We start from the raw sequence: 22,404 nt of genomic DNA, 5'->3' as shown, positions 1-22,404 counted from the left end.
GTGGCACTGCCATCCATCTATCTGCATAGGCCAGGAACCTCAAATTCATCCCTGACTCCTCTTCTTGGGCACTGTTCACATCTTGTCCACATTTGGTCATTGACAGTGCATTGACAATGCTTGGCACATTCAAGGGGCTCTCAGGAAGATTGGTTGCAAGGAATAAATGGATGGATGGATGGATGCAGGAATGGATGCATGGATGGATGGATGGATGGATAGATAGATGAATGGGTGGATGGATGGATGAATAGATGGATGGATGGATGAATGGATGGATAGATAGATGAATGGGTGGATGGATGCATGCATGAATGAAGGAATGGATGCATGGATGGATAGATGCTTGCCTGGATGGATGGATGGATGAATAGATGGATGGATGGATGGATGGATGGATGGGTGGATGGATGGATGCATGCATGAATGAAGGAATGGATGCATGGATGGATAGATACTTGCCTGGATGGATGGATGGATGAATGGATGGATGGATGGATGGATGCAGGAATGGATGCATGGATGGATGAATGGATGGATAGATAGATGAATGGGTGGATGGATGCATGCATGAATGAAGGAATGGATGCATGGATGGATAGATACTTGCCTGGATGGATGGATGGATGAATAGATGGATGGACGGATGGGTGGATGGACGGATGCAGGAATGGATGCATGGATGGATAGATGCATGCCTGGATGGATGGATGGATGGATGAACAGATGGATGGACGGATGGGTGGATGGACGGATGCAGGAATGGATGCATGGATGGATGAATGGATGGATAGATAGATGAATGGGTGGATGGATGGATGGATGAACAGATGGATGGACGGATGGGTGGATGGATGGATGTATGCATGAATGCATCTGATCTGTAACATTGTTTCCTATCTCCTTTCCATAGAAGAAGACAACCTTCTTTTCTATTTTCCTTCTTTTATCTCTTTCATTATTTTATTTTATTTTATTTTAGGCCACACTGCGTGGCTTGCGGGATCTTAGTTCCCTGACCAGGGACTGAACCCGGGCCACAGCAGTGAAAGCGCTGAGTCCTAACTGCTGGACCGCCAGGGAATTCCCTCTTGCATCATTTTAAACATAGTGTCTTCCTACTATCCAACCTCCCCTCCTCTGTAATCCTCCTCTTGTTACCTTATATTTACCTCCACTGTTGCCCTCCCTATATTGACGTGACATCACTTATCAATATCTGTCTTTTCTTCTGGCTCAGGAAGCTCCTTGGCGGCAAGAGAGGTACATGCCTTCTCCGTGTGCCCCGCGTTCTTTTCTGGGCCTTACACAGAGTATGTTTGTAATACATAGTTAGTGAAAGATTACTGTTTCTGGAGTAGAACTTGAACTTGGATACATGAAGTGCTCAATTACTGGTCATCTGTAGGTCCAGTGTCTGTATTTGTGATAATTTTCCCAGACATCTGGTGAGCACCTGGAACGTCCCCAACTTGTTGCTGTTATTGCCCCTGGTAATGCCACGAGGAAAAGGGTACCACTGCCTAGAATTTCTAGAAAACAATGTCAACATCTAACTGACTTCTTCTGCAAAACCTGAGGTGCCGTTGGCCAGCACTGGCCATCAGCCGCGTGTCTCACCTTGCAGGTGGGTCAACCAGAGAGGTTGGTGGTGGTGCTCCGAGGCAATCGACAGGGTGTTGAGGGCGACGATCAGGATGACCAGCCAGTAGAAGACCCTGGACTTCACCGCATCGTGGCACTTCCAGCGGAAGACGCGGTTCCACTGCCTCCAGTGTCGGCTGAGAAGGTGGGGGGGCGGGGCTGAGGTTGGGCTACTCCAGCCCCTCCCCAAGGCCGCCTTCAGGCCGCTCCAGCCACACTTAGTCTCACCACCCACTCCCTCCTCCAGCCACGTGAGAGGGCCGAGGACGTGAGCTGCAGAGACAGATTGCAAATCTTGCCTCTTACAGCAAATGTCTTCACCTTTCAAAGGAGAATAGTGATGATGCCGACCTCGGGGGGAATTAGAGACAATGCCCGGCGCAGAGTAGGGCTCCATGTGTCTCCACCTTAATTAAAGCAACACTGGCATGCCCCGTTTTGCCCGTCATAAAGGCAATTCTTTAACAAATTGGTCGTATCTGGTGTAGGGGAGGGTACGCAGAAAGGCACCTCCACTGTCAGATCGACCTTTGTGCAGCATTTGCCAAGGTTAGAACCTGCACGCCCTTTGACCCAGCAAGCCTGTTTCTAGGAATCTGCCCGGCAGAAACGTTCACCCTTATGCACAACGGTTCCCTGTGGCACTGTGTGTATTGCCCCAAACTGGACAGATTACATAAACAGACTACAACATATGCACACTGTGGAATATTTTACATTCAAAGATACATCAAAAGACAGTGTGTGAGCTATCACACCTTGCAAAGATGTGGAGGGACCTTAAATGCACGTCACTAAGTAAAAAAAAGACGATCTGAGAAGACCACACACTGTGTGAGTCCAATTAAACGACATTCTGGGAAAGGCAAGACTGTGGAGACAGGAAGATCAGTGGTTGGTTGCCAGGGGTGGGAGGTGGGGTGTGAACAGGCAGAAACAGAGGATTTTTAGGGCAGTGAAAATACTCTATATGATAGATACTATAACGGTGGGTACGCATAATTATATGTTTGCCCAAACCCACAGAACGTCCAACACCAAGAGTGCGCCCCAACGTAAACGATTCACGTGGGGTGACGATACAGGTTCATCAGTTGTAACAAATGGACCATCTGCTGGGGATGTTGATGGTGGGGGGCGCTGGGCGTGGCTGGGGGAGGGGCAGGTGGGCAATCTCGGCACCTTCGGCTCAATTTTGCCGTGAATCTGAAACCGCTCTGAAAAAAGAAAGTCTTAGAAAAAAAAAAAAAGGTTTGTGTCTGTATAAAATTGCCCTCGATAGAAAATTCTAAATTTAAAACGTCAGTTACTAGTTTATGTGTGGATTGTATTCATTTATCCAATGAGCCCTCCTGTGTGCTGGGCACTGTGTTTGCTTCTGAGGTGACAGTGGTTAATATGAGAAACCTGATCGTGTAATAAGTGAAAACAAAACCAGAAAAAACTGGGGTGTGTGTGTGCGTGTAAGAGAAATGAAAGCGAACAAGAGGCTTCAGAGGGATACAAATCTAACCGTTACCATGGCTACCCCTTTGAAGGGCAGAGAAGGCCTTCATCTTTTCTTTGATGTTATTTCTCTATTGTTGGATCTTTCAAAACCACAGTCATGTATGAATTTGGAAAAGGAAGCAGCCAGTCAGACAAAACACACGGTCCTCTCCAGCTTCCTGTCTCCAGCCCCCTGCCCGCAATGCTCATGGGGCTCACAGGCTAACTCCCCGTTCTGGAGCAGAGCTTTCCAGGACTAATTACCCCACCGGCTCCCAGCTTCTTCCTTACGTGGTGAGTAAATAGGTCATCTGCCCAGTGCCCTCCAACTGCGCTAAGGGAAAGCGACCCAAAAGCCACCTAGGGCGGTGACCGGGGTCTAACTACACGTCTCAGGGAGCTGCGGGCTGGGAGGACCCGCAGCTGGGCAGATACTCACATAAACTGGATGACTTTGTTCAAGCCTGCGATTTCGTACAGGCTCTCTGTGTCCGAGCCACCTTCATCCAAAGCCAGCTTCCCTGGGGACAGACAGGTACAGTTGGCCAGGCTTCCGGGCCGCTCTGGGCTGGACACACCTGGAAAGGGCCCGCTGACTGGGGACACCTGTGACAGCGACCCTGGGTGGGCCTGGACCCTTCCCTCTGCGCTTTCCTGAGCCCTAGAGAGCCCGCATCGGCGGGGAGGGCGGATCACCAAGGGGCAGTGCAGCACTTTGGTACTTTGTGCTCCGGGAGGGCCCAGGGCACACCAGGCCGCCTCCATTGCAAGGTGTCAGGCTAGCCCCCTAGGGGCCGGGTTTTCTTATCTGCAAAGTGGTGATGCCGTTCCTGCCTGATGGGCCCCCTGGGGCTGCAGCGGGGTAGGGTGTGGAGGTGCCCCTGTGGGAGCTGACCGCGAGGGCAGCTCTGGGGGGGCCTGCCGACCTCGGCCCGTGACTCCAACCTTCTCTCAAGTCGTCCACATCCATGACCTCGCCCTGCGTGATCCAGCTCAGGTAGCCCCGGAAGTCCTCGTCCAGCTGCTGCTTCTCCCGCAGCTTCTGGAAGGTTCCCCTGGACTTGGCCTTCTCCCGCTCCTTGGTGAATTCCCTGCAGTGGAGCAGGGGCGGGGGAGGAAGAACGCAGTGGGAAGGATGGAGCTTCCTGGGGCGAGGGAGCCCGTTCTGCGGCTGGACGTGCCCCCCCCGGCCCAGTGTTGCCTGGGGTCCGGGGCCCTTTAGGGAGGCTGAGGGGCGGCCCTCTCTGCCATCACCAGCCCCGCCCTCCAGGGCCCCTACCTCGTTCCTTCTTCTCCTCCCGTCTCATTTCTCCCGCCTTGTCTTGGGTGACCTTGGACATAGGGTCCATGACTGTCCATTGCCCTAACAGAATTGCCATGGACCCTCCGATTTTCCGTGCTGCCCTGACCCTTTAGGCTGCCTGAGGAATTTAGCTCTGCTTACAGACTTAAGGCCCTGGGGGACCTGCTCCTGGGCAGCACTGGAAGGAAAGGACCCGAGGGTCAGCGAGGGCTCAGAGCAGCAGAGGGAGCCCTTGGCCCCAAGCAGGGTGAGGAGGGGAATCCAGCCCCGTCCTCACTGGGCTCTGAGGGGTGGCCTGGGGGCAGCAGGGTCGGCTCACACCGCCTGCACCCTCAGCTCTGCCCAGGGCAGGGTCCAGGAGGGGTTCTTGACCGTTTTGTGCCCTGGCCCCTTTGGGGGTCCCGTGAACCTATGGGCCGCTCCTCAGAACAATGCTGTAAAATGCTCCAAATGAAACCATAGCTTGACAAAGGAACCGATGTGTTAAAACATAGCTGTTGAACTATAAAGTGGTGATAAAGTAATATATACGCTTCTTTATTGAATCATTAACTAGCAAGATCAGCTGCAGTCTAATAACTGTCATAATTTTGAAGTAGTAATATTTGCAACACCTGTGATATGACAAGGGACTCCTGCTGGGACAAGTCGTGGGCAGAGCTGGTACCACTTCATGAAAGGAAGCGCTGCATCTCAGTTAGACTCGAAAAAATAAAGGCAAGTTCTTCCTATTTTAGTCCATGGACCCCGTGAATTCTATGTCCGGAGTGCCTGGAGGGAAGCTCCTGCGGCGGGTGATGGCAAGGCACAACGGGGCTGATGGCCACTTCCAGGCTGCCCACCGTAGCTGGGTGGAGCCGTCACAGAGAAATAACGACCGTGAGTACTTAGCACTTCTGATGTGCTGGCCTCCATTCTAAGTCCTTTATAGGTATTAACTCATTTAATCCTCCCAACAGCCCTGTGAAACAGGCACTGAAATTATTCGTATGTGACAGATGTGGCTCATGAGGCACAGAGAGGTTAGGTAATTAGTCAAAGGTCACACAGCCACCAAGCAGTAGTGCAAGGGTTTAAACTTGGGACTCTTGCTCCAGAGTCTGTGTGCTTAGCCCGAAGGGCATGCTCAGTGCCGAGATTCAGCCCAAGCACCTCCAGGGACAGGAGGCTGGGGTCTCAGGGGCTTCACGTGGACAGAAGGAAGCGAGGATGGGAGAGGGCTTGAGGAGAAGGGAGAAAGGTGAAGACTGGAGGGGCTCCTGCCTGCATCTGTTCTCTTCCTGGCTAACAGGGAGCATGCTCCTGGCTAAAGGGGACCCAGGGATGAGTGGGGGTTCTAAGCCACATCTCCCTGCCCACTTCCTCCCCTCCTCCCCCGCCCCCTCCTTTCCCCGCCTCCCCCCCTTCTTCCTCCCCTCTCTCCCAGCTGTCTTTGAGCCCCTTACCCGCTCAGGACACCCAGCACCAAGTTGAGGATGAAGAAGGAGCCCAGCAGGATCAGGGTGACAAAGTAGATCCAGGGCCACTCGTTCCCAATGGCATCGTTGACCTGGTCCAGACGCAGGTGTGAGCCCCATCCCCGACGTGAGGGCTTAGGCCCCCTTGTCAAGCTGGCCCACGCACCGCACCCGACCCCGGGGGCAAGGTGAGAGGCCATCTGGGTCCAGAGAGGGAGCCTCTTCTAGCCTGAGGGCCTGGGACTGGGCCTTGCTGATGGCTGCCTGGCCGGTGGGACTGACCCCTGCCTCCCTCCAGCCCCCGGGCTCCCTGCCTGATCCTGTCATGCCGGCCACCTCCAGTCGGCCTCTTTACAACCGAGATTTCTCACAGTGGAAGAAGCACTAAAAAGCCTTGGCCCGCGCTTGGCCGGCTCCTTCAGGAAGCACGTCTGTGACCCTGGATGAGGCGCCAGCATCTCTGAGCATCGTTCCATCTGCCCCCTGAGCTGATGTGGGAGCTCCCTCCTCACAGGCTGGTCACGGGCAAAACAACATGCGTGACCGTCCTTTGAAACGTTTAATAATTGGCTCCCATAATCCGAGTGTACGAGAGCTACTCACACTAATCCTTTACATTTGCAAAGCATTTGATGGGTTTACAATCGTCCCCCATAGGCAGTGTCACCCCGCGGCTGAGCTCCGGGGTTGGAGCCGGATGGTTAGAGGTCAATTCTTGGCCGTGTCGCTCACTAGTCCAACAGCGGCCAAGTTATCGAACGTCTCTGAGCCTCGGTTTCCTTATCCGGAAAATGGGATCAATGCCTCCCATCGTTGGAGGATCAAAAAAGAAATGCAACCTAACTCTCGTAACACCAAACAAGTAACCTTCTCCAACAAGAGAACTTCTACAGCACTATGTGCCCGCACTGTGGTAATTCAGTTAATGCCCCACTAACCATCATAACCACCCTATGATGGAGCTAGTATTTTCATTTTATAGACGAGGAACCTGATATCCAATCACATTTTTATGGGAAAGCAATCTTGACCAGCAGCAAGAAGAGAGACTCAAAGGGCCCTTCCTTCCTCAGGAAATCTGACATTCCAGGCCATCAGGAGCAAGTCACTCACAGCCAGGCTTAGGGGCAAGTTAGGAGATGAGACCAGAACCCGCAGAGCTCCTGGTTCCCATCCCTCACCTGCTCTTGGGGCTGTGGACACAGGTGGTACCTCGGCCTCCTCCAAGGATGCTAGGACACACACCTGAGGCCCAGAAGGGCTCCCCGGGGAGGGGCGAGGAGAAGCAGCAGACCCTCAGCCTGGGACTGGCAGGCCCCACCCGCTCCCGGCGAGCCTGTGTTGGGGAGACAGCCGGCGGGCTCGGGCCCAGACCCACCCAGTAGAGGACGTCGGTCCAGCCCTCCATGGTGATGCACTGGTACACGGTGAGCATGGAGAAGCCGAAGTTGTCGAAGTGGGTGATGCCGTGGTTGGGGCCTGGCCAGCCGCCCCGGCACTCGCTGCCGTTGATGGTGCAGGGGCGCCCTGAACCCGTCCGGGCACAGGGCGACGGCTTCTCGTTCTCCACCGTGGCCACGATGTCTGTGGGCAGGCGAGGGTGGTAAGCACCGGCGAAGGGGCAGCAAGGGGGCAGCAGGGTGCGGGTCTCAACATCAGGTTAAAGTCGGGGAGGCGGCCTTGCTGGGAGAGTGTGGTGCAGACCATGGGGAGCTGGGCTGAGGGCACGGATACGGATATGGATACGGCTACAAGGATACGGACAGGGATACAGGCGTCTGCAGGCAGGAGCTCAGGCCCAGGGCCTCAGCGGAGGTGCGGCTTCTATGGACTACACCTGATGAAGCAGATGTGACGTATCGTTTGTCCCCACAGAGTTTTGTAAAAGGAGGCAGCAGCCCGGCAGGGGCGGAGGTGTGGGCCGGGCCTCACGCTCCGACTTGAGAGCTCTGTCTGGGATACAGAAGTGGGGACGCGCCCCGATGCTGGGATGCGCTGGACAGACATGCAGACTGGGGGTGGGTCTGCTCTTAGGGGGCGTCCCCAGCAGGCCTTAGCATCCAGGGAGCCCCTGAATGGTGCTCTTATTGTCTCTAAAGCCTGCAATTTGGATGACATCTGGGTCCCCTTTTCCCCTGGGTAGGTTTGGTCTCCTTTTGTGTTCAGAGAGGTCAGATCGTGAGAGATGGAGTGGCCTTCCTTAACCATGTTACCACGGGGCTCAATCCTCAGGAGATGGGACGGGGGGCACAGATGGTCCTGAGCTTGGCGTGTGGTCCCCAGCCCCACGAAGCTGGGTAGCCCCCATCCCAGAGGGGCTTGGTAGCGCTACTGGTCAGCACTGGTCAAGAACTCGTGTGAACACCAGGCGAGACCCTCGAATTTCGTTTGAAGATTGTGCTAGAAAGCCCCCTCCTCTCTGTCCTGCTAATGCCTATGAGAGGATGGAGATTTTTATGGGGGCAGGAGGAGGCTGAGATGGGGCCGATTAGGAACAGGACCAGCGAAAACGCTGTGAGAGCTGTCGTTGGAGCTGGGTTGCCTGTCCCCTTGGGGGAGCGCAGGGAAGTGGGGAGGGTCCCCCGAGACTCTGCAGGTCTCCGCCGCCGAGTTAGAGGCTCGTCCTAACAGAGGTCACCACTGTCTTGTGCCGGGTCCTGTCCCCGCATCCCCAGTGTCAGCGGCCCTCGGCCCGGGGAGGCTGAGGACCAGCAAACCGCTGCCACCTGAGAGCAGGGACCCAGGAGTGTGGTCCATCCTTTCATAAAAATGCCCAGACTCTATGTGCCCCCTCGTTTCTCATTCTTTGAACAGATGTAGGGGCGGAGTTTTCCAGATCCCACGTGACATGTGATGTCGCAACAGACCGAATGCCGCGATGGGAGAACTTGGCCGACATCCACTAAGCCAGGTCAGTAAAGAGGTCCAGAGAACATGTAAAACGGTACCACTCTTCTCGCCAAACATTTTTGGTTTGGTTTGGGAAAATAAAGTTATTTTTCAATAATTTTTTTCAACTTTGAAAAAAGTATATTATTTACATTAGTATGTAAGTGGTCTATTACTGTTCTTTTTAAAATGAATTAATAAATGAATACTATGACATTTTTCTCGGTTTTCATTCCTAACACCGTACACATCAACAGACAAAATCTATATAAAGAAAAACTCTTTGGGACCCTCAATAATTTTGAAGAGTGAAAAGGGGTCCTTTTTTTCTTTTTTAATTAAATATTTTTTTTTTGGCCACACGGCATGCAGGATCTAAGTTCCCTGACCAGGGATTGAACCCACGCCCTCGGCAGTAAAAACGTGGGGTCTTAACCACTGGACCACCAGGGAAATCCCCCAAAGGGGTCCTGAGAGCAAGCAGTTTGAGAGATGCTGGCTTAGAAGGTATAGCTCAAGTTCATCCAGGCCCCAAGGTAGCTTATCTCTGACCACGGGCCATTTGGCCTTCCGGTGCTTTCTGAGTCCCATTCAGACCCCACCCTGTGGGCCCTGGACTAAAGCTAAGACTCCAGCTACAAGGCAAGTACAGACAGAAATTCGGGCTGATCTTGAGCCTACATCTCAATCCACAAGCGGCCAGAAAGCCTAAGGACACCAGCCTTATCTGGGGCAGGGGTGCTTCAGAGCAAGAACCTGACCGCTCACTCCCCTTGCCCCCTGACCCCAGCAGAGCTGTTTCCCCCCCCCAATCTCCCTTGTCCAGGAGAAACCCATCCCCAAGGTCAGCGGGTGGCGGAAGCAACGACCTAGTCCTGGGGCTTCTCCACGGCTGGGTGAATCCCCGTCCCGAGACGTCCCCAGACCTTCCCGACAGCCCGGCCCGGGAGGCTCACCCGTCCCGATGAAGTAGCAGGTCTTGTGCATCTTGCCCTTGAACAGCTCCAGCCCGATGATGGCGTAGATGGTGACCATGAAGAGCACAAGCAGGGCGATGTGGAACAGGGGCAACATGGCCTTGAAGATGGAGTTGAGGACCACCTGCAGGCCTGCGGGGCGCGAGGGCAGGGGGAGAAGGAGGACTTAGCCCCCCTCTTGGTCTCCTGGCCCTCCCTCGGAGCCTCTGGGACACCACGGTAGGAGGGGGCCCAGAGCTGGGGCGAGGGGGAGGGGCTGTGCCACCCACTGGGCAGCCCGGACACCAGCCGGAGCGGTCTGAGCACGCGGAAGGCCCTCAGAGCCTTGACGTCCAAGCCCGCGCCTTTGCTGCTCATGGGGGCCGTGTTGCTCTGGATGATGTTGACCTGCTCCAGAATCACGGTGAAGACCCTGAGGAGGAGAAGAGGGAGAGAAGACGGCCCCGCGGTCAGCTAAGCCTCTGCCCCAGGGGGCAGGGGCCCTGTGTCCCATCCATGCTCAAGGTACCAGTGGAAAGACTGGGGGGAGGCGGGAAGGTACAGTTCATCAGCCGCCAGCTCTGGTCTGGTGACGCCCGTCTGGGGGATTTTAGAAAAAATCCTGAGACCCTGTTCAGGCTCAGTAAGAAGAGTGTTGGGTCCATTTGTGATGGCCCCTCTGGGTCCTGAAGGGGGCTGAGATGCTGGTGCCACGGGCAGCTACGGTCAGGCCCGGGGGCCGAGTACACCCCGTGGTGGGTGGAGGGTTCCAGCAGCCCCACACTCGTGGTCGGAGGAAGGGGGAACGCGGAGCAGAGAGCCCGGAGCTGGTTCTCCCTCGGGCTCTCCTTCCCTGCATTTCTGCCAAAGCCCCTTTATGGTCCTTCCTGCTCTCAATTTACTCAGATTGCCATTATCCTTTGAGGTCTATCTCAGGTCCTTCTTCTTTTTTTTTTTTTTTTCAGGTCCTTCTTTATGAATCCTTCTGTTGACATCTGGACCCCCCGGGCTGCACCGCGTGTGAAACAACGGTGCGCTGTGTGGCCTTGTTCTGCACAGGCTCGTGGCCTCCAGCCAGGCGGTCTGTCACGGGCAGAGGCTGATTCACAGAATTCTCTTTTCCCTGTTGTGCCTAAAGCAGCACTGGGCAATTAGTAGATAAGCAACATAATTTTTATTGAGTGGAAGGGTAGCCTAGTGGTTAAGAGAGCAGTCTCTGGAGCAACAGTGCCTTGGTTTAAATCCTGGCACTGCCACTGGCTGGCTGTGTGACTTTGGGTGGGTTGCTTGACTTCTCTGTGCCTTACTTTCCTTAAATGGAGAAAATAAGAGGATTGTTGGGAGAATCAAATGAGATGGTACATGTAAAGCACATAGTAAGTGTATGATAAACGCTGCTGTTATAATTAGGGCATGGCTACCAAATCTTATGTTATGGGCTCAACCATGTTCCCCCCACTCCAAGTTCATATGTTGAAGCCCTAACTTGTGGGGCCTCAGAATGTGGCAGTATTTGGAAATAGGACCTTTAAATCGGTGATTCAGTGAAAACGAGGCTGTTCAGGCGGGCCCTAATTCAATCGGACTGGTGTCCTTGGAAGAAGAGGGAACTTGGGCACACACCAAGGGTGCGTGTGGATGGAGGAAAGACCACGTGGGGACACAGCGAGAAGGTGGCCATCAGCAAGCCAAGGAGGGAGGCCTCAGGAGAATCCAGACCTGGCCACACCTTGATCTTGGACTTCCAGCCTCCAGAACAGTCAGAAAATACATTTTTGTGGTCTCAGCCCCCCAGTCTGTGGCATCTTGTTATGGCAGCCCAAGCAGGCTCATACAGGTTATTAAACGTCTGTTCTCATGGACGCAAATAACAGGTGCTCAACACGGGTCCATGGAATAAACGAATAGATGATAATAAAGCATGAGAAATTTATGAACGTCCAGAAACTGCTGGGCACTGGAGCCACTCACACGTTTCCAGTTTTGTGTGAAGAGAATAAGGAGGGAATTCCCTGGTGGCGCAGTGGTTCAGAATCCACCTGCCAATGCAGGGGACACGGGTTCGAGTCCTGGTCCGGGAAGATCTCGCATGCCATGGAGCACCTAAGCCCATGTGCCACAACTACTGAGCCTGCGCTCTAGAGCCCGCGAGCCACAACTACTGAGCCCGTGTGCCACAACTACTGAAGCCTGCATGCCTAGAGCCCGTGCTCCACAACAAGAGAAGCCACCGCAATGAGAAGCCCGCGCACCACAACGAAGAGTAGCCCCCGCTCGCCGCAACTAGAGAAAGCCCGCGTGCAGCAACGAAGACCCAACGCAGCCAAAAATAAATAAAATAAATAAATAAATTTATTAAATAAATAAAAGAGAGAGAATGAGGAGACTGGCGGTGACTGGCTGGGGAGTGTGTGACCCGTGGGCGCCCCCGCTGCCCCCGGCCCACACCCCTGCACTGCTGCACCTGCCTCCGGGCCCTCGGGCAGCCCGCTGAGCTCAACGCCACCCCACCCAGGCCTCACTCACCCCAGGAAGACGATGACGAAGTCCAGCACGTTCCAGCCGCTGCGCAGGTAGGCGTCCTGGTGGAACAGGAAGCCGTAGGCGATGATCTTCATGGCGGCCTCGATGGAGAAGATGATGAGGAAGAAGTACTCCAGCTTCTCCTGTGGGGAGAGGCAGTCACACCACGGCTCCCCTACCTCCGCACTCTGCCCCTGCTGCTCTGCGGCCTGATCCACACGCGTCCCCCGCCACCAGCTCCCTCCCTCCCGCGGGTGGTCCCTCCCCAGGGGGCCACACAAGGCTGCCTCTGCCATTTTGTGTTCTTAGCTGATCCCTAGCTGAAAATGCCACATATATTTCCATCTGGTTCATTTCCTATCTTACTCACTACAGTATAAACTTCATGAGGTGTGGGGATTTGTGCTATTTTTTTTTTTAATGACTTCACCTCTCAGGCCTAGAACTGGACGAATAAATGAACGGTCAGGGCAGCCCCCAGAGTGAAGGCCCCCAGCTGGCTCCTGTTTGGGCGGCTTTCTCCTCCCTCATCCTGAGGACTCACACACAGTAGGAGGCGGGGGGCATTCCTCGGGACTCCAGCTGGGCCTGCCTGGCTGGTCAGGGTCTTACCTCTCATGCACTTTTCTGTAACCCCCCGGCCCACCCCAGCGGCACACACCCGCTGCAGGCAGCCTGTTAAAGGGCACGAGTACCGTCACGCCGGGTGGGTGTCGGGGGTCACTGTGCCTGGACGAGGCCCCACAGGTCGGAGGCCAAGGGTTTCGGCTTAGTGTCCCCTGCAGAAGGCCTTGCCCTGTAGGCCGGCTCTCTCAGCCCCCCTTCCTGGCCCGGTCACCCTTCCCTGTCCTCTGGGCCCAGGAGAGAGCTATTTCTGAAGAAGCAGGTCACTCTGTCAGAGCTCCAGGCTGACACCGCTGTCCTTGCAGCCATCCCTGCCAGGCTGGCGGCTTCTGAGAGCTCTGCACACGCGCCCTCACCAGCTACCCCCCTCCCCAAGCCCGCCCCGCCCCGGACCGGGCTGCAGCCCTGCAGGATCACAGGAGCGCGTAGAGAGAACTGGACCACCGTCCTCTGGATCTCACAACCCAAGCCCGTGTCACCGTCAGTCACCCACACCCACCCCAGAAAGCCCGCCACCACCGGGCCAGCACACTACAGAGCCATCGCTGTATTGGGACCACACCGCTAGTGACCTGGGAGAGAATTTACTTTAACTTCCGAGTGGGTAGATGTGGAAAGCAAGGGAAGAGGTCGCCAGCGGCTCATTGCTATGGATCTGGTCCCAGAACCCTCCCAACTTGGTATTCAGAGCAGTTTCCTGAAAGCAAGATCTCCCTTTGTATGTTGAGGGGGAAACTGAGGCATATATGGGCTAAGCCTGCTTTCCTTAACCTGGACCCTAATTCCTTCCACCAACTTGTAATTCCAAAGCTTTCTCCTTCCTCCAGAAAACGGTAAGGTAGGGTTAGAATGCAAAGCAGCACCGTTCCATTCAAGGGCCTGTGTAGGGCCGCCGGTGGGAATTGGGGCAATCGCTCAGCGGAGAGGCCCTGCCGAGGGCGTCCGGGCGGCCCCTGCGAGGGGGTGGGTGCAGCATGGCCACGGCAGGGCTGGGGGGTGGTCCATTCCCCCGCAGGGCAGGCTGCCCGGGAGGCAGACACAGCATTAGAAGAGAGGCAGGAGGAGTAGAGTGAAGCTGAGTCAGTGTTTAAATGCCCACGTGGCTGCCACCCCAGGGGCAAGGCAGAAATGGGCTTCAGGGGAGGGGAAACAGGGCCCAAAATAGTTGCCGTGCTCACAGGCCGGGCGGCCGGCCATGCACCCGGGAGGGCTGCCCACACCTGCCCCTGCCTGTCTTGCTGCCGCCTGGCTCCCAGGGAGCTTGTCGAGGGCCATGGGGTCCCTCAGGCTCCGCGGCCCGACCCTGGAGCGCCTGGAATTACAGCACTCTGCGTGGGAGCCCTGCATGCGCACACCCCATCCCCCCGCCCTAGGAGAGGCAGGGGGACGTGTTCCTTCCTGTGTCACAGAAACTGTGCCACCGATGTCACACTGGGTGGCCCCCGAGCCCCTCTGGCCTGGGCCCTTTCCCTGGATGCCGTGGGCGGCGCTGGCTGTCTGTCCAAGATCCACGTCATCAGCCTTCCCAACCCCCCACCCTCCCATCCCCGCTTCCTGAGGCGCCCCCCTCCAGCGGGCAGAGAGAAGCAGGGGGTCTCTGGCATAGGGGTTCTCTCAGCAGCTCTGTTTCTTCGGGTGAGTTCCTAAGCCTCCGCGAACCTCAGTTTCCTCGTCTGTAAAACAGAGATGGCGATTGCTCCCTGCCGGAACCAGCGGAGGACAGGAGACCGTCGTGTGGGAGCGTCCGCCTCGCCGGGCCCCTCCCGACGCTCGGGGGGTGACAGCCTTTCCACACCGCGTGCACTGGTTCTCGCGGACCTGTGGTCCAAGTTCTTGTCTGGGCTCCGTCCGGCCCACCTCTAAGCCGACCAAACACTCCCTGCCCCAGAACCCACTCTTCCGAGGGGTCTCTGTCTTGGCCAATGGCACTGAGTTGCCCAGTGGGGACACCTGGGGTCTTTCCGGACCCCTCCCGTTGCTCTGCCCTGGGCACCTCCACCCACCCAGCCCAGGCCTTTCTGCTCCCTAACATTTGCTGGATCCGCCTGCACTCTGCACCGGCCGGCCTGTCCCCCAAACTCGCACAGCCTGTGTCCCCACGCCTCCCCGGCCTGTACGACCCCTTGACAGCCCCCGTGTGACGTCCAGGCCCCAGCTCTCCCGCTGCCCCGGTCCCGGCGCCCCTGCTCACAGCGGCCCCTCTGCCTGTGTCCCCAGGTCCGTCACCCAGCAGACCTCTCATCTGCCCAGACCCCTCTGAGCCCCCAGGGCGAGCTCCTCCTGTGTGTCCCGCAGTCCCCGTACTGTTGTGCGGCTCTCCACCACCCTCCGCCAAACTGCAGCCCCCCGAGACCACGAGCGGGGGCCCCAAGGGCGGCGGTCCCCCTGGTTTCTCTGCCACAGGACAGAAGAGGTGACGTTCCCCCATCAGCAATGGGAGTTGTGCGGGGGCCAGGGGCACCCGTGGGCAGCTTCCCTGAGTCTCTGTTGGTGGTGGCTAAGGGGAGGCTTGCGGCGGGACTCCCCCAGCCCACCAGGCAATTCCAATGTTCACCCTGGGCACGGCTCCCCTCCCACCCCCGAAGATCTCTGGGGCTCAGGGCTTTCGCCCTTGCTGTTCCCTCTGCCTGGAAGGTCCTTCCCAGATAGCCCCACGGCTGCTGTCTTCTTTCTTTAGGACCCCAACTCCAAAGTTGCCACTGAGGCCCTCCGGACCCCTCCTCCCCTCCCCCAGCTGTCTTCTTCCCCTGCCTGGGGTCTTTGTCAGCAGCTGTCACTGCTTGCCATGCTCTGTTTCTCTCTTTCCTTTGACTGTCCCCCCCCCCCCGACCTGAATGTAGAGTCCAGAGTCTTTGCTGTGTCACCTGCGTCTAGAACCACGCCGGCCACGTGGGTGCCTGATGTGTCAGTGTCCCTGGCGCTGGTCCACTGTCATCACCCTGGGATGAGCGACGTAGAGGCTCTGAGAAGCAGCACTTGGGAACCAGAGCGACGTGCCACAACCTCCAAGCACGTGGGTGAATCACAGACCAACGTGGGCTGTGAGTCCCACACGGCACAGACTGTGACATGGTCCCGCGTGGGAGGACAGCTAGTCAGCCCACAGCAACTTAACAGCAATTTAACAGCAACAAACTGGTCTTGCCTCACAGATTGTCTGCAGAGCTCTGCTCTGGGGTACACAGTACTGCCTGGCACACAGTAGGTGCTCCAGAAATGTTTGTTGAACGAATACACAATGGAAAATTTAACCTCTGCCGCCACATACCTCAAAAGCAGGTGTGGGGGCTTCTCTGGTGGCACAGTGGTTGAGAATCTGCCTGCCAGTGCAGGGGACACGGGTTCGAGCCCTGGTCTGGGAAGATCCCACATGCCGCGGAGCAGCTAGGCCTGTGAGCCACAATTACTGAGCCTGCACGTCTGGAGCCTGTGCTCCGCAACAAGAGAGGCCGCGATAATGAGAGGCCCGCGCACCGCGATGAAGAGTGGCCCCCACTTGCCACAACTAGAGAAAGCCCTCGCACAGAAACGAAGACCCAACACAGCCATAAATAAATAAATAAATAAATAAATTAAAAAAAAAAAAAAGCAGATGTGGCCTCGCCATCTCTATTCCTGAGAAGGGACGCTAGACCCCAGGCCCCGTCCCCCCTGGCCCCCGGACCTCAAGGGAGGACCATAAGCCTGTCTGTCTCTGAGGCGAGGGCTCCGATACCAGCTCCCTAGAAGGAAGGACCTTAATTACCAAACGTCCCTCCACAGACAGGCCTCTCACTGGGCCCCTGGGGCCACGCTTGGCCGGAGGTGGGCCTGGTACGTGACCCTGACCCACAGGCCTTGCACCTGCTTCTGGGGGCGCTGGAGCCAGACCCTCCCAAAGTCCTGGGCTGAAAGCAGCAGGACTCAGGCTGCATCCCCCGCTCTCACTGCCTCTATTTTCGGGCTGCGTCCTCCCTCTCCGAGGGTCAGCTACCCTGGCCCGACTGCTCACCCGCCCTGGCAGGCCCCGGACTCTGTGGGGAGGGGGTGGGAGTGGGCTGGGCTCCCTCCAGGGGGCCTGCGCGGCCTCAGTCTCCCTGTCTGACTGCAGAGGGGCTGCACTCCTGCCCCAGGCACCGGGGCTTGCCCGACAGCTGGCCTGGGCCCCAGCCTCCCAGCCCCCCGGCAGCCCCTTGGAGGGCTCTGGGATCTGCAGGGTCCACAGAAAGACCCTAACAGGCTGGTCGGGGCAGGGCTGCAGAGAAGCCACAGGCAGCTGTAGTCACAGGTCCTGGGAAGGCGGCCGACCCATCCCAGGGCTGAGGCTCCTTCCTTAGGGTCAAGGCACTGGGACCTGTTAGGACACAAATCTTACTTGGGGGGGGACGGGGGTGGCATTCCACTCTATTTGTTAACTCTTTAAGGCATGTCTGCTTCAATGAGCCAAAGTGGATTTGGCTGAGGGACGGGGAGCTGGTGCTCGTAGGGGGGTGGCCCGTGGTGGTCCTCACAGCCAGCGCTCGGAGCAGGCTGGCGCGCACTGCTGCCACGAGATGCTTTTACAAGTCAGTGACTGTTTCCCTCCTGGAGTCATCCCCTGTCTCGCCCCTTAAGCAGATGCTGGGCCCTCTGCCTCGGGAGAGGTTTGGAGGCAGGTCCCGGCTGGTGGTTTCCTGAGGCCCAACCCTGGTGTGGGAGGCATGGTGGAGGCATCTCCCCAGCAAAACAGAGACCCACCCCAGGGTTTGGAGGTTCAAGGGTAGATCAACCTTGGGCCTGCTTCCTAATAGCACCCTGAAGATGTGGCTGGGTCTGGGAGAGGGCCCTGAGGACCCCCGGGAAAGCAGGGTCCAGGCTTGCCAAGGACTCCTGCTTCCTGAACTTCCTGAACGTGGAGACAGCGGACAGTGGCCTGGGGAACCATATGGCCAGAGCAACATGGCCTCGGCCCAGCTGGACAAGGCCCTACAGCCCTGCTTCTTGGTGCTGCCTGAGACCTGGGGCTGGGGCAGCAGGATGACCAGAGAACAACCCTGACTGAAGTTCTCTCCATCCCAGAGGGATGTGGGCTTAGGACCCAAACAAAGTTGGTTTCTAGGAATAAAGATGGTACTTCTTGGGCACCCCAGTGGTGGGTTGAGCTTCACCCCTACTCTGCTGCTTTTCCTACGTGCAGCTGAGGGATGTGGGGCTTGGAGGGGAGTGGGGCTCCGGCCCACCTGCCCCGACTCAGCCAACAGCGTCTCGGGGAAGCCGGCCTGGCATCCTGTGACCGCGCCACCCACAGGTGTCCCGGGCCCTGGCATCTGTCTCCATGACCACCTCAGCCTCCAAGTCTGGAAAATGACCTGTTGGAGTGAGGGAAGTGGCTATATTTATCCCGATGAGCTCTCACCCAAATGGATGGGGTCTGAGCGGGCTTCTCTACCACCCTGCCTTCCCCTTGTCTTCCCGCAAGGGGAACCAGCTCCCACGGGTCCGGGCGGGTCAGGCATGTGGGGCAGTCCAGACAAGGGAGCCAGCGGAGCTGAGGGTCACAGAGGAGGGGCCTCTTCGCCTGGGGTGGGGTGGTGGTGGCGGAGGAGGGAAAGCAGGGAGCCCACCTGGGAGAGGGCGGGAGATGGTACTGTCTTGGGTAATCGTGGTGGCAACAGCTCTGGGTCACTAAGCTTGTGTGCCAGGCCCTGTTCTAGCCACACACACACAGTTCATCCTCACAGGGACCCTGAAGGGGGCACTCTTACCCCCAGTTAACAGATGAGGAAACTGAACCACAGAGAGGTCAAGTAATTTCTCCAGGATCGCTTCTGAGTGGCAGGGCCATAATGGGAATCCAGGGTCCGTGGCCTCAACCACGCCGTGCTGGGAGGGGGAGAAGGGGCACCCAGGGACCCCTGGAAGGGCTCATCGGATCCTGTCCCTCGCCCCCCAGGCCTGGGCTCAGAGGGCCTTGGCCGTGGGCTAGGAGCACTGTGAGGGCAGAGAGGGGACAGCACGGCCGCCTACCCAGCCACCCCGTGTGCCTGCCAGACACTCGTCACCATGACGGTCCTGGGAGGGCAGTCCCCTGCTCGCCCAGGCACGGAGGAGGGCTCTGGGGCTCACGGCCTGGAGAAAGCTGCCACCAAAGTCAGCCAGAGGCGCTGTGGCTGATTGAAGGCCCGTGCTTTGCCAGGGCTCCCCGAGACCGACCGGCTTGCGCCAAGCGCTCAGGGCGTCTGTGAAGGCTTTGTTCGTCCACCGGCTCAGTGCCTACGCGGTGCCTGGGGTGAGGGGTGCAGGTGAGGGTGGGGGACTCTGAGTCCCCTGGGTGGGAGAGGGCAGGCTCCGAACGGGGCCTGAAAGCCAAGCTTTCCTGTCATTTTGCCAGAAGCTTGTCCGGTGGCCCCGGATTGGATGCCTGTGCCCTGCAAGTCCAGGGTCTCTGACGGGCCAGGCCAGAACTGGGGTCCTTCCGAGGGGAGGTGGAGTGGGCTGTGGCCTCAGCAGGCACATTCCGGACCCTAAAAAAAGACAGCGCCCTGGATGCCAGAGGCTTAGCCGGCAGCAACCGGAGCCCCAGGAATGTGCAGGGGCCGCAGTCTGAGGGCAGGCGGGCTTGGGAGGGAGGGAGGGAGGCCCCGGAGGGGAGAAAGGCCCATCCAGTCCCGCCGGCCTCCCCGCGCCTGCAGCACCAAGGCTAGCTTGACCCGTGTTACCAAAAACCATTTAGAGCTCGGAAATCAGGCACCGTGTCCTTGTTGGAACCTTTGCTAACAGGTCTGGCCAAGGAGTCTTTCGTTGTCTAGGGTGGGTTTCTCAGCCTCAGCACTCCCCGTATTTGGGGTGGGCAGCTCTTTGTTGGCAGGAGCGGGGCTGTCCTGTGAGTTGCAGGGGGCGGGGGCGGGGGAGGTGTAGCAGCACCCCGGCCTCTGACCTCTAGACGCTAGCGGCGCTCAGGACACAGGCCCCTCCCCAAGTTCCAGGCTCCGCCAAATGCCCCTCCCCTGCCCCGCCCTGAAAACCACTGACCTGGGGACCGTACCTTTGTTTGAGTCTCAGGATTCTGCCCAGTAGAAACACAAATGGTTTCTGCCTGATAGAAACCGCCATCCCATGGACACACTTTCATTGCCCTGTAGCCAGCTCAGCGTCCCACCCGGCAATCCTAGCCTATCACTTTTTCTCCAATAGCATAGATTCCTGTTTCTCAGATTCTCTTTGAGCCAACTCTACCCTCCTCCTTGTTCTCTTACGCGTTGAACTAACCTCTGACATGCGTTCCTTCTATATTTTAATCAGTTTTTACTTTCAGTTTGTGGGCAAAGTGATAGATAGATCATTTCTAGCCTGTCCCAAGAACTGGTAACTCTGGTCACTGCTGTTGTTTTTCCACGTGGGTCCCCTCAGGCTGGCCCAGGCTGGAATGGAGACCCTCCCAAAGATTTCCTTTAATTAATTCAGTCAGGGGTCCCCCAGGAGCAGGGCTCCTGCAGGCCTCAGGGAGCAGGTAGCCCTTCGAGGGGCAGAGCTGGACTTGCAGGGTCCTGGTCTGGGCTGGGGGCCAGCGCCCTGGGTGCTGGCCTCAGCCTTCACCTCCCTGCCCTTCACTGGCCCCGGGGCAGCTCAGGGTCTATTCCATCCTCCTGCTTCCCTGACACATGGTGCCCCTTTGTGACGGGTGTCCCCAGCCTCCACTCGCCTGGGAGAACCCCGGGACAGCTGTGTTAGCCGCTGGTCCTGCAGGCCTAAAGCAGCCTGCTGTCTGGGGCAGGTAGGGGTGGGGCTGGATCTCAGCATCTGTCCTGGCCTGGACGGGCGGCACCTCCACAGTCAGGAGAAAGTGGGGTCGCACGCAGGGAGGGGCCGGGACCTGCTGTCCTGGGACCCGGCCCCCCCAGGCCACTCCCCAGGGAAGCAGAGACCACTCTCCTCCTGTGTCCCCTTCTGATGTCCAGGGAGCCACACCCAATGCCCCACCGAGGGTACAGGTCTGCCCGCGGAGTCCACTGGGCATGCGCTGTGCCTCCGTTTATTCATCTGTAAAAGTGAGAAATATAATAGTGCTGCCTTGGGGGGCCGTGGTGGGCATTCAGGGGGATAATGCACTGAGAACATCAGAGCAGCGCTTGGCATGGGGCAGGTGCCCGGCAGCTGAGGATGAAGACGATGATGGTGACGACGATGATGATGATTGGCTGGAGGATGGGGCCGGGGCCGGGGTTAGGAAAGCCGTTCAGATGAGTTGGATGTTGGAAGGAGAGGAGAAGGGTTAAAGAGATTGGGGACAGATGGTGGGTGGGGTGAAGGAGAATTTTTTGTCTGAAATAATCCTTTGGTCATAGCTGCCAGGGATTATACACTTTGACTCTGGGACAACCCGGAGTCTCTGTGACCAGGGGCTTTGTGGCTGGGGAGCCCACGCCGAGGCACTGTGACCCCCGCATGATAAAGATTCCTTGTGTCGATAGACAATGTGGCATAATTTATAAGGGCTTGACTCATCCAGAACCTTCTGTGAACTTTATGGTGTTATCCCCATTTTACAAGTGAGGGAACTGAGGGCACAGAGAAGTTAAGTAACTTGCCCAAGATCACACAGCTGTAGCTCCAGAGCCCACTGTCTGAACCACCATCGGCTTCTCCAGCCAGGCTGATGCAGCTTTCAGCCTCAGTAAGAGCTGGGGGGAGGAGGAGGAGGGGGAGGAGGAGGAGGAGGGGGAGGAAAAAGCTCCCGGAGGGCCCCCCTGCCTCCCAGGGGAGATTGTTCCCAGGACAGGTGTCGAGGCTTCCCTCCCACGAGCGAGGGTGCCAGCTGCCTCAAGTCTGCACATCAGGCCCCTGTGGGAAGGCTTTCTTGCCGCCTGACCTTTCCCCCTTCACCCCAGCTAGTCTGCAGTCACCCAAAGTGAGGGAGCTTCTGTCACCCAGTGCTCAGACCTGCAAATCTACGTGCTGGGTGGACGCAGCCTCTGCACCTGCACCATCTGGGGTTGACCTCGCCGTCCCCCTCCCCCAGCAGCCTGCTCCTCCCCCAGGAACGCCTGTCTCGGAAAGTGATACCACCGTCTGCTCCGTCACCCCCTCTGAAACCCAAATGTCACCCTCGCCGTCTTCCTCCCCTCCCCCACGCTCTGTCTGCACGCCCATCAGGCACCGAGGCCACAGATCCCCCCTCCTAAATCTCCCACTTCTCCGTCTTCACCGTCACCTGGGCCTCAGTTCCACTGGACACCACTTTCCCTGCTTCCGCCCACCCTGCCAGCCCCCCTCGCTCTACCTGATGGCCTGAGAGATGCTCCAAATCCCAGCCCATCTCTCTCTACTCATGCCCCCAGCCCTTTGCCCACGTGGCCCCTCACCCAGAGCTCTCCTCCTGCGGGGCTGCGACAGCCTCTCCTCCATGCCCCACCCTCATCCGGGACCTGCTCCAGGACTGGCCTGCCCAGTGCAAGATGCAAGTGCAGGGCGCTTGTTCACAACCTGTGCCATTAAAGTGCTCAAATGCCTTCCTTCCACGCTCCCTTTGTCAGCCTATCATGGTGGGGTTTATGGCCTATTT

The 22,404-nt window shown here is 57.4% G+C and overlaps 2 protein-coding genes across 4 annotated transcripts in view; one reads left to right on the top strand and one right to left on the bottom strand.

Annotated features, from left to right (window-relative positions):
* CACNA1S (calcium voltage-gated channel subunit alpha1 S) overlaps positions 1–22,404 on the bottom strand; it is a 63,218-nt gene that overhangs the window by 35,886 nt on the left and 4,928 nt on the right. For all 3 annotated transcript variants that reach the window (XM_082450184.1, XM_082450183.1, XM_082450185.1), the window contains exons 3-10: positions 12,264–12,403; positions 10,028–10,170; positions 9,738–9,890; positions 7,271–7,476; positions 5,881–5,984; positions 4,078–4,223; positions 3,572–3,653; positions 1,621–1,781 (exon numbers count right to left, since the gene is read on the bottom strand). In XM_082450184.1, the coding sequence (XP_082306310.1) occupies positions 1,621–1,781; positions 3,572–3,653; positions 4,078–4,223; positions 5,881–5,984; positions 7,271–7,476; positions 9,738–9,890; positions 10,028–10,170; positions 12,264–12,403 (1,135 nt within the window). The remainder of the gene's footprint in view (positions 1–1,620; positions 1,782–3,571; positions 3,654–4,077; positions 4,224–5,880; positions 5,985–7,270; positions 7,477–9,737; positions 9,891–10,027; positions 10,171–12,263; positions 12,404–22,404) is intronic.
* LOC309655248 (uncharacterized protein) lies at positions 13,315–16,472 on the top strand. The gene is made up of 3 exons (XM_082450241.1): positions 13,315–14,519; positions 15,102–15,297; positions 15,725–16,472. Exons 1-3 carry the CDS (start codon positions 14,013–14,015, stop codon positions 16,087–16,089), a joined length of 1,068 nt encoding a protein of 355 aa, XP_082306367.1. The 5' UTR covers positions 13,315–14,012; the 3' UTR covers positions 16,090–16,472.

Source organism: Balaenoptera physalus (genome assembly GCF_965194825.1).
Source record: "Balaenoptera physalus genome assembly, chromosome: 1".
In the NCBI taxonomy this organism is placed as follows: domain Eukaryota; kingdom Metazoa; phylum Chordata; class Mammalia; order Artiodactyla; family Balaenopteridae; genus Balaenoptera; species Balaenoptera physalus.
The sequence above is the reverse complement of the archived record's forward strand: the minus strand, read 5'-3'. Positions and strand labels throughout refer to the sequence as shown.

Coding starts and splice junctions, on each gene's coding strand:
- LOC309655248 (XM_082450241.1), top strand. CDS start 14,013: ATGGGCTTCAGGGGAGGGGAAACAGGGCCCAAAATAGTTGCCGTGCTC. Junction 14,520..15,101: donor CAGCAGCTCTGTTTCTTCGG/GTGAGTTCCTAA, acceptor CTGTGTCCCCAG/GTCCGTCACCCAGCAGACCT. Junction 15,298..15,724: donor TCTGCCACAGGACAGAAGAG/GTGACGTTCCCC, acceptor ACCTGAATGTAG/AGTCCAGAGTCTTTGCTGTG.